At 51.5% G+C, this 11,454-nt stretch overlaps 1 protein-coding gene across 1 annotated transcript in view; it reads right to left on the reverse strand.

Annotated features, from left to right (window-relative positions):
* Nucleotides 1-9,633, reverse strand: part of LOC107292617 (collagen alpha-1(V) chain-like) — a 59,866-nt gene extending 50,233 nt beyond the window's left edge. The window contains exon 1 of the mRNA XM_015821728.1: nt 9,537-9,633. Coding sequence (XP_015677214.1) covers nt 9,537-9,633 — 97 coding nt within the window. The remainder of the gene's footprint in view (nt 1-9,536) is intronic.
* Between the last annotated feature and the right edge of the window lie 1,821 nt (nt 9,634-11,454).

The raw sequence follows: 11,454 nt of genomic DNA on the forward strand, positions 1-11,454 counted from the left end.
GGTTTATATCAACATAACAATTAATGCATATATGGTGCAGCAGTTGGGTTTATAAAACACACTACTGTACAGTTTAAACCTAGTTTATGTTTCTTGCTAGGTTTAAACTGTATTATAATCTCAGTCACTGCACCATGTATGAAATCTCCTGGTGACTCCATGGAAACATCAATCAATCAATTAGAATAGAGCTGGAAGGGACCTCAGAGGTCTTCTAGTCCAACCCCCTGCTCAAGCAGGAGACCCTAGACCAGGGGTAGGCAACCTTGGCTCTTTTATGACTTGTGGACATCAATTTTAATTACCACAACTTTAAAATATTGGTTTTAATTTGGTTTTATTCGGTGGGGTGTGTGGGTTTGTTTTTGTTTTTTTAAGAATGTTGTGAGCCGCCCTGAGTCCTTCGGGAGAAGGGCGGGATACAAATTGAATAAAATAAATAAATAAATAAATAAATAAATAAATAAATAAATAATAAATAAATAAATAAATAAATAAATAAATAAATACTCAGAATTCCTGAACCAGCCATGCTGACTCAGGAATTCTGGGAGTTGAAGTCCACAAGTCATAAAAGAGCCAAGGTTGCCTACCCCTGCCCTGGACCATTTCAGACAGGTGGCAGTTTTCTTTAAACAATGTGGAAGAGGGTTGCCAGGCCTTGTTCTGAGATGATTTTTTTTCAGCTTCCCATTCTGCCTACAGACATCTCTGATTCCCACTGATCTGCGCAGCAGGTCTGACTGCTCAGCTTCCAAGCCCAAAAGACGTTGGGCCAGGCGGTGGCCCATGGAAGTATTCTGTATACGTAAGAAAGCACTTCTTACGTATACAGGAAAGGAGAGGAAGAGGCCTCAAGGGTCCCACCAGCCTCTTTTGACATTCCACGGGCATTCCAGGGAGAGGTGGCTTCAAGCCCTGATTTCTACCTGGATGAGACCAGAGGATGGCTTAGCCAGTTCTGAGCCACTCTCAACTACTGGGAAGGATGGCCAGCAAAATCCAAAGATGGCCCATTTTCTTTTGCCATTCATGGTCTTACATCTGCACCAAGCTGGATTCCCAGCAACCAGGCCCTGGCCCAGCAAACAGGTCCAAATAGCTTTATCTCAGAACTTAAGCCAAGTCCCACATTTATTTAGAAGCCCAGCCTGACTATAAAATCTGGCTTTGTCCTGGATGCTGATGGAAGCTTTTGATGGACCACAACCACAAAATATATTCACCCTCACTGCAGATTAATGATAGGAGACCAAAAGCAAGCATTTAATTTCACATATAAAAAACCCCCTAACACACAAATCAAAACTTAATTCTCAATTGGTGTTGTCCAAAATTTGTTATGCATCTTTGTAATGCATATTCAGGAACTATCCACCCAAAAAGTACATATATTCTGAACAAATGTGCAAAATGAATTACATTATGAGAAAATGTTTGCAAACATTACACGTGGTAGACAAAATTGTCAAGAAAAATGCATTTAAAGGTAAGTGCACCAAAATGAATATAATTTTCAGGGCAAACTGTTAAAAATCTCAAATTCAACAAATCAAATTTGAGACGGTAACAAAAGCAATAAATTAAAGTTGCCAAGTTGTACAGATTTCCCCATCCTTGTTAAAGGATGCCTCAGTTATGAGATCACCATAAATGCACATTGGGACACTATTGGTTAAGGAAGAAATGAAAAATGCAGCAAAACACAAAGAGCGCCAGTTTGGTTTAGTGGTAAAGGCAGCAGGCTGGGAAGCAGGAGGTTGTGAGTTCGCCTTACATATGAAAGCCAGCTGGGTGAATTTTTCAGCCCGGCCCACCTCACAGGGCTATTGTAGGGAAATAGGAAGAGGAAGGAGTACTATGTATGTTTGCTGCTTTGAGTTATTTTTAAAGGAGGGGAAAAAAGCTAATCTCGTAACTAAATAAACATGGCACACACTGACTGGAGCACCGGCATCCAGGGTTCGTGCTCTCCAAGCAACTCATGTTTCTAAGGCAGCCATCCAACTGGGCAACTGTGGGGCTTCTCAAACCAACCAGAAAAATCCCCAAAAGAAACCCAGAAATCTGAAAGAAAAAAACCCCTCTTGTGTATCTGACTACAACCACAACCTCAGGGCACAGCCCAGCGGTTCAGTGCAGTTGTAACTGCAAAGAGAAGTCTCCAGGCCAGGGGGAACCTTCCCTGGGGGGGGCATTCTCAGGTGCGGCTGCCCTTGGACCAAAGTAAAAAAACCAAAGTGATTTGGGAGGAGGATATTTTGGGGAACTTCGTTTACGTGCAGATTTCCATTCTCTGATTCCTGATCACTGCCTATACCAAAAAAGAGGGCCTTTTTCTTCATCTGGAGGTGGCCCATCCTTGGCAGTGGAGTTTCTAGATTAGGATTTCATGCAGGTTTTTCTGTGCTTGAGGCAAAAAAGTAGCATCTTCCCAAACTCACTTCAATTCACATCCCATTGGGCTCCAAAGTTTAACCCGTGAACGCAGAACGCAAGTTCTGTCCCCCCAAAAGTGGTGAGAGCTGCGGTGAGGCCTGCCTTGCTGCTGGTTGCCTTGTGTAGGCAGTCCTCGACTTACAACAGTTCAAAGTTACAACAGTTCTGAAAAAAGTGACATGACCGTTTTTCACACTTACAACCACTGGCAGCATCCCCATGGTCACGTGATCAAAATCCAGGTTCTTGGCAACTGACTCCCATTTATGACGGTTGCGGTGACCGGGGGGGGGTGTCATGTGATCTCCTTTTGCGACCTTCTGACAAGCAAAGTCAATGGGGAAGCCAGATTCACTTAACAACCAGTGGTTGCAGTGGTTAACAGCTGCAGAAGTTCACTGAACAACTGTGGCAAGAAAAGTAGTCAAATGAGGCAAAACTCACGCAACAACTGTCTCACTTAATAACTGAGATTTTGGGCTCAATTGTGGTTGTAAATCAAGGACTATCTCTACTTATTTAAAATGGATGCTGCTCTTCTCAAGTGGTCTCAGAGACTGAAAAATGATGAAGTTCTATTCCTGGCTTTGCACCTATCAGCCTGAACAATCTTGAAGATTTCAGAGATAACACCAAGAGATGCCTATTCTGTCCACCACCATCAACTCCACTCCGTCTCCCTCTCAACCAAATTAGGGTCAAGTAAACCTGCATGTAAGAATGGCCCAGCTGGGTCAGAATGCTAAAGGTTTTCCAACCTTGCTCTCTCCATTTGGTTATTGATGTCGGCACCTATTAACTGCAACCACCCTTGATAAAGGATGATGGGAGAGGGAATCCAAAGCAGCTGGAGGGGCTTAGGCTATGGAAGGGTGACCTTGTGAACATCTGCTTGCCACAAGGCAGCTCACGTGGAACACCACATATATTCCCGATGCCTTAATCCCAGCATCTGGAATTCAGAGATGTTCTGGCTCTCTTCTATTCGGATGTTCCATTTAGATTATCTACCTTATGGCCACAGATTTATTTAATCTTTTCCTAGATTCTTGATATCCTCTGCTTGGCTTGGTAAGTGCTATTTTCCCCTCACTGAATTTCTATTTATTTATTTGTATTTTTATATTGTGAGCCACCCAGAGCCAGGCTGGAGTTGGGCAGCACCAAGGGGAAAACATACAAATAAATATATGCAATCTATATTGTCTTATTTATGTATTTAACAAATTTAAACAGTCGGGAGCTGGGTGCAGGCTGAGCTTCAGACTCACCGTGGGCTTTCGCTTAAGCTAAGAAGGGGCAGAGAGTGTATGTAATGAAAAGCCCAGGGACTCTCAGACTTGGTCACAACTTAAGAGAGTGACCCTCTGCCAAGCATCTTTTCAGACAGGTCGGGGGCTCTGGCGGAGCAAAGCCTGGTCAATGACCTGAACTCAGATTGGTGAGCCCTTGCTGAAAAGGTCTGAGTTCGGGAGACACGGCTTCTGGCATGCAGCCGTTGCTTCCTCCTCCGGTCCCTTTGCAGGTGTCAGATTAGGGAGCTGGTCTCATCCTCTTTATCTTAAGGATCTGATTCACAAGACAGCCAGGCAGCCCCACCAAGCCTGCTAAAATAGCTTCTAAATGCCAATGTGGAGGAATTCACAGATTGCCGCAGCCCCTCTTGGCCAAAAGTTGAAAAGCAGCAAAGTCTCTTTGCGATTCTAATTAGCCAGGAATGTTTGGTTCCAAATGTCACAGTCTGGATGTGGAACAGTCAAAAGCAAATGAACCTTTCCATAAAGTTAAAGACAGGAAAAAAACTATTCTGTTGAATATCAAGAAAAAAGAATGAACAGTTTCAGAAGTTTTGGCTTCTTCTCAGAATGTCCTCTCTTCACTCTTTTTGTGAGCCAGGTCGAATTTTCTGCAGAACACGATCAGTTTCCTGGGAGGGTCACTGGGCTTCTTTCCCAGGTGCCCAGACTCCGTTCTGAGAGTTCCTCGGCAAAAGCAATGCCCAGAGCCCCTTTCACTGCCCGGTGTCCTCCAGGTAAGATGGCGGAGCAGCTGCAAAGCCAATGAGTCAGATTCCCAACACATCTGGAGAGGCCAAGTTGGTGGAGGCTGCCCAAGAGCATCGACAGCTGTACATGCATGCCCACTGAAAGCAACTGTGAGTGGGCTTGTTACTTGAAAGCAAATGTCACAGAGAGTTCAGCTACTTCTGTTTACAAATACAGCACAGGACAGAAAACCGCTTTGCCCTGCATTTAAGATGCCATTCATGGTAAGGTCCACACTGGGGTTAGGGCAGGATGCACATCCTGGGAAGCTGTAGGAGAAAGGGTGGCAGAACCTGGGGGGCGGAGTCAAAAGAGGAATCAGCCTCCAATCCCTACATAGCCACAAGAGAACCCGGTCCAACCTCCCTTGAGTGCCACAGACCCTTATCTAACTAGGTGCCGACCAGTAGTGTAGAATTCCCGTGCAGAGGCCTGAGTAGTAATAAATCAGTTAATTGAACTTTCACATGTGGACCTGGTCTTTCACATCTGACAGAAGCCCCCTCCCGCAGCTCCTGCTCCTGTAAAATCACCCAGACTTTATAAAGCATCTCCTGAACAGCCACTTGAGGAGTGCCAGCAGCTCCACCCTTTATGCCAGCCAGTCGCCTTCTCACTCTGAGGTTGGCAACTACAAGCACAATAAGCAGAGGCTGCTGGGAATTCTGCCTGCTGACCCCCAATACCAACATCATCGGTGCTTTTCTCAAAGTTAACTGCATCACTTCCAGGTAAGGCTATAATTCATGTTCCAGCTCAGCATTTCGAATTGGGGACTCCACCTGCTTTCCCTGGAAGAGCTTAGACTGAAAGACCCAGTGGACAAACACGGCCTCTAATCGTTGCTGCACTCCATTCACAGGACCCCGTTTCCCAGGTATCTCTTTCAACAGCCTCAAGGCAGTGACTGTAGCAGCTCTTCTGACACCCACACACGCAGACACCCACACCCACAAACATTTTTATCTAAGAAAGGCAAGCTTAACTTGACCAAGATCTTGGTCTGCACGTTCTCCTGCAGCCACCTTAGAAAACATTTTGGCCAGCTGCTTTTCATGGAAGCTGCGTGCACTTGACTATTGCTGTACGATGCTCCCGAGGCCAAAGCAGCTGAGGGGCCTTGGATAATGGCAACTATCCTGCCAACATCGCCTCTCCTGAGTATGAGGTCACGTCCACGCCTGCTCACAGCCTTTCATCTCCCACATCTGGATTTCTGGCACACAGCAGGAGCACAAAGAAGAAAACCAGCCTTGTTTCTTCTCGTTCCACTTCTTTCTCAAGCTGGCCTGAATGCAGCAAAGGCAGTTTATGCAAATGCCACTAAATCTACTTCCGATGCCCGCGGTCTGCCTGGGATCAAACACTACCACGCCGCTCTCTTCACGGCAGCGAATGCTGGAGCTCTGCTCGCGTGGGGCCCTCCAAACGCAGGATCCGCTCCATCCCCTGCAGGAGAACCACCAACCCGAGGGGGTCCCTGGGGGATCACTGCAGCAGCCCCTGGTACCTCAGGCTGGAATGTCCCAAAGGGGCTTTTCCACAAGGCAACTGGACTTTCTTTTTCTCTCTCTCTCAAGACGTTTCGCTTCTCATCCAAGAAGCTTCTTTAGCTCTGACTGGATGGAGGGGAATGGAATCCAGTCAGAGCTGAAGAAGCTTCTTGGATGAGAAGCGAAACGTCTTGAGAGAGAGAGAAAAAGAAAGTCCAGTTGCCTCGTGAAAAAGCCCCTTTGGGACAACCATGACCTGGATGACTGAGAATCTCCACTCAGGCCAGAATCGCTGGAAAATTCCAGAATTTGGAGCAGTGCAGCCGTGGCGTGGGGGGAAAGAGTGCTGCATGACTGCCTTCCAAAGCCAAAGGGCCTTCTCCTGCAGCTGCTTCTTCTCTTCCCCCCTGCAGGATCTGGCAGACGAAGAGCCATGATGCAACCTGACTTCACTGGTGGAAATATGGAAAGTCATCGCAAAACTATTACATCACACATTTTGTTTGATCGGGGGGGGGGGAAGGCCTGGAGCCAGCTGCTGCACTGAGAGGGGGGCAGGCTTCTTGCAGAAAAGCAGCCCCCCCCGGCTCAACCCCCAACGCATCTGGGAGACTTGCTGGACGGCCTTGAGCCAGGCACTCCGGGGCCGGGCGGGGCCGCTCATCCATTCCAAAAGAGCACTCACCAGCTCCAGAATAAACAACTTCTGGCGCTCTGAAATCTCTGGTGTGAGTTGTATAATGCAAAATGGATCCTGACGTCCACTCCAGAATGAATTCCTTCTCCAAGATTTTCCAGATCCAGCCAGAGGCCTCCAAGGAGGGCAAAGGGCAGGAATGTCAGGGCAGGAAAAGCTTCTTCCCACCCATCCCATCCAGATCATCGCCTGATCTCTTCCCAGGCCATCAGCCCTGGAAGCTGGGATCCCTGCCCAACTTTGATCCAGGATGGAATCTATCACTGTCTCTCATTCGCTGCCTGGGCTGCCTCAGGCATAGCCAGCGCTAACCTCCTGAACTCCGTCTCTTGGAGGAAAGACGGGACAAGGCCTGGCAAATTAAACGCTCTCGATGGCTCTTGTGGGAAGGCAGCTGTGGTTCATCTCCAGGGCAAGATGGAAGGTGGCCTGCTGCCCACCCCAATCCCCAAGAGCTCGGTCCGCTTCCTGCCAGGGCAAAAGGCGCATCAAGAGCTGCTGCCTCAATTGCCTCACCGTCTCACTTCATCAGACTGATGGATGATATCTGAAATGGTCTAGGCCAGGGGTAGGCAACCTCGGCTCTTTTATGACTCATGGACTTCAGCTCAGCTATGCTGACTCGGGAATTCTAGGAGTTGAAGTCCATGAGTCATAAAAGAGCCGAGGTTGCCTACCCCTGGTCTAGGCCTCTACGGCACGGGTGTCAAACTCGCCGCGTCACGTGACGTATCGCAACTTTTTTCACATTGCCGAAGCCGGGGTGGGTGCGCGCGGCCTCCACATGATGCAACCGGCCCATGGGCCGGCATTTGACACCCCTGGTCTAGGGTCTCAAGCGGACTAGAAGACCTCCAGGGTCCCTTCCAGCTTTATTCTATTCTATTAATACACTCATCCCTCATCAGGGTGAAATTCCATTAGCCAAATCCACATGACATGCAAGGTAATGAATTCAAGACCTCATAAACCCCACAAAACAGGGCTTCCCAATCTTAAGGCAAGGACTGTTCGTGAACGAGATCCCAAATTTTAAAAAAGTCTCTTGCAGGATGATACCTGAGCTCAGACCTTTGAGCGTGATTAAGCCCGATGAAGTCATGGGGGAAATCACACAAATCCTCTCTCCTTTTGAAGGGGGCAGTCACAATACCACCAGGTGCAAGAAGAGGTGCCGATGCTCCCACCATAACCCTGTGATCCCCAAATGGTGCAACAGTGGGACACGCCGGGCACGCTCAGACCAGAGGCCTTGGTACTAGCTGGCATCTCCATGTTTCCCTGAACTGCGGCACACCTGAAGCCACCTGGAGGCTCTTAGCGGTTTCTCCCTCTGTGAGGAGGCAGAGAATAGCCAAGCCTTTGCAGCCATGGGGGGGTGAGGGGGGGAGGAGATGGTTATGGTGACTGTGTCCGTAGCCTTCCAGAAAGCTGGCAGCTGGCAGTCCTTGGCTTAAAGAACAGCATAAAACCACTTAATTGCTTTGAAAGACGTCCTTTTCTTGGCAAGCATTTATTTTATCTTGGCAAGCATTTATTTTATCGCCAACTCTAAATAATTAATGGAATCTATACACAACCCACTTGGAAGGGAAACTCTTGATTCAGATGAAACTGTCTATATTAAAGAAGTATTAACTGCAACACTTTATGGCAAAGTTCTGGAGATCCTTTGGGGGGTTGGCCATTTACCCTTGCAAAAACTCTCTGGAGTCGGATCTTCAAAGCAGCTTCTTGGGTTGCAGCTTCTCTCGCAAAACACAAAGAGAGAGCTGGCCAGCGGCAAGCAACCCGACTGCTCAGCTCTTGGGACAGAGATGCCAGCATGAGGTCAGCTGCCATTGCTTGCAAAGCTGAGTGGCATTGCCAACCTTTGAGTGAGCCATAACAGGGATTCCACTGGCACGGAGCCCCGTGCATCTCTCTCTGGCACGCTGGGTAAAGTTTTGGTGCCACGGTAGCGAAGATGCACATACAAACTTCCTGCCCAGAAGACCCAGGGGCTGCGGTTCTTCTGTTTGCTGCTCAGAGGTTCCGGTTTGGGAAACTGCCCCCTCCCCTTGGTATCAGTCCTTAATTTTCCACAAAGTGCAGAGAACTTTCTTTAATTCCCAACTTTTCACCCAATTATCTCAACCCCAAACTTTTTTCAATGCCAGCCTCAGAATAAACAAGCAAACGTGCTGTATTTTCCCAGTTCACTTCCATTTCCATCCTTTTTTAAGGTTGGTTCTCTCTGTTTTAAGCACTTGGGTATTCTACAACATGTCATGCTTGGCCGATTTTGCTATGTTAGTATAGAAATACGGCATGAAGCTTAAGAACCACCGTTAACAGTGATATATGTGAGCATTTTCAGCTCACATTAGCTTTAAAATGTAAATTAAAAAAAGACCTTCAATCCAAACCCAACAAGGGAATTGAGTGCCAGTTATCATCCCTCCTGGGGGGCAGATAGGAAATGAATATTGGGAGCCGTTTTCGGTGAACGGCAGCGCGGCCCGATGAAAACCCATTCGGGACAGGCGTCTGAGCCGCCTCCGCTCGCGCGTGAAGAAGGAGGGCAGCGCCGGTCCCCACCGAGGCGCAGAGGCAGCACCTGGGGGCGTCGTAGACGAAGTTCATCCCCGTTTGCAAAGTTCAGACTGCTCCTAGGAAAAAGTTTGCAGCCACCGGCACAGATGCTGAACGCCACAAAGAAGCAATTCCAAAGTGCGAGACTGTTGCGGGGGGAACAAAGCTTGTCCGTTGTTAAATAACCTTTACTCACACCCTGCTCCCCCCCCTTCTTCTCCGTCGCCTAAGACGAATGCATAAATTTGGCCGGGCATCCAGCCCGGCGGGGATGCTGGGCGCTCTTACCTGCGCGGCTGTGGGCGAGGGCGGCGAGCAGGAGCAGCGCCAGGCTCCCGGGCCGGCTCGGCCAGCCCCGCCGTTTCCACCGGGTGTGCGCGTCCATCTCCGCGGCGCGCGGCTTGTCCGGGCGAGGCGCAAAGCGGGACGGCGGCGCTCCGGGCGGCTCTTCTCCCGACACCGGCGGGCGCGGCGGGAGGCTTTCGGACTAAGAAGCGGACGCCTCCCTCCCCTCCGCCCCCGGCAGGACCCTCCTAGGCGGCCATCGGCTGGGGCTGGGCGGCGGCGGCGGCGGCGGCGGCTCTCCCTGCGCTGCCTGCTGGCCCGGCGCGCGGCTGGAGAGGCTCGGGGCTCGGCTTGCGCGGGGAGGTCCGGGCGCCTGGCTGCCCCCCTCGGCGTCTCTTCCCCGCCTCCTTCCCGGCTCCCTCGCCCGACCTTCTTCCGGGGCGCCGCTCGCCAAAGTGCGCTCGCCCCGCTTTCCTGCCCCGCGAAACTTTCGGGTCCCCTCGCCCGCTCCCCTTTCCCCGCGTCAAGCCGACGGGGCCGAGCTGCCAATCCGGGGGGCCCTGGCCAATCGCGGCGAGGGAAGCCCCCAGCCCCGCCTCCGCTCCGAAGGCGGGGGCGGCGGGCGCCACGAAGCTTTGCCTGTGTGGCAGGGGCGGCCGGCGCTCCCCTCCCCTCCCCGCCCTTCCCCGCCCCGCCGCCGCCGCCGCCGCCGCCAGCCCAGAGCAGGCCTGCGCGCCGCCCCAGACCCGCGCCGGTCCCGCGCGCCCTGCTGCCCGGACTGGCCGGCGGGGACGGCGGCGAGATGCGGATGGCCCGGGCGCCGGTCGAGCAGGGCCTCTTGGCAGGCGGGGTCCCCGCGGCCCTTTCCCCCCTGCCCCGCCGGCGTCAGTTGCGGGCGCCGAAGCTTCCCTCAGCCAGAAGCTCCGGGTGTCCTATAATCGTCTGAACTCGGCCCGGTCCTTCAGCAGTTCCTTCCCGGGCATCTCGGCTTTGCTGCCTCGGGAGCCGCCCCGGCTCCCCCCCCCCGGCATGAAATGCCCCCCTCAGCACTTGGGGAGAGATGCCCGCCTGTCCCCTCCCCCCCGGGGGCCTCCTGGGCAGCCCCGAGCGAAGGCCGCCTCCCGGCCCTCTGCCTCGGAGTCGGAAAGGAGCCCTTCCTGCCCCCCGGACGGGAGCTCCCCTTCCAGCCCGGTGAGCGGAAGACAGACGGAGCTGGCTGGGAAGAGTCCTCGGCCCAACCTGGCTCCGCTGACAAGGGGAGAGAGGCAGCAGACCTGCCCTCCTGCCTCAGGCCCCCAACTGGCCAGCCAGGCCTCCTCTGGGCCGGGACCCCCGTGCCCAAATCCCCAGGGGAGCAGTTAGTGCACCCAGCATGGGCAACCTGCCACTCCGGCCCCCAGAGAGACCCCCAAAGCCTCCTTGCCAGGCAGAGACTTCAAAAGCTTGATGGCTAGGAATGCCCTCCCTGGCTTAAAGGGACCCTAGACTCTCACTGACCGCTGACCCTCCTCCCTGCCCAAAACATGCCTCAAACTGCCCTAGCCTGAACCCCCTGGAGAGAAATGCACCGTTCAGGAAATGCTGCCAGTAGCCAGAACTGAATTAGCCACTTTTACAACTATTCATAATAGAAACTGTTGCAGAGTTTGCTCTGGAAAAGGAGCCGTGCAAACTCTTAGGAGAAAAGGGATAGTAGAGTTTAACTCCTAGTGGCCCATATGACTCTTTGTGTAGTCACCGCAGGTCAACCAGCCACAATGGATGTGTGCAAATGGGAATTTGAGGACACAATTTCAGAAGAGGAACCACTTAAAGTCATTGTTGGGCATCGTGAACTTTTGGGGAGGTTGGGTGGGGTTCAGCTCAGCAGAGGGAAAACCCGCAGACACCTTGGAAGGTGCCGCTGGGATTCAGCCCCTCA

This window comes from Protobothrops mucrosquamatus, unplaced genomic scaffold (assembly GCF_001527695.2).
Source record: "Protobothrops mucrosquamatus isolate PMUCROS unplaced genomic scaffold, P.Mucros_1.0 scaffold1390, whole genome shotgun sequence".
In the NCBI taxonomy this organism is placed as follows: domain Eukaryota; kingdom Metazoa; phylum Chordata; class Lepidosauria; order Squamata; family Viperidae; genus Protobothrops; species Protobothrops mucrosquamatus.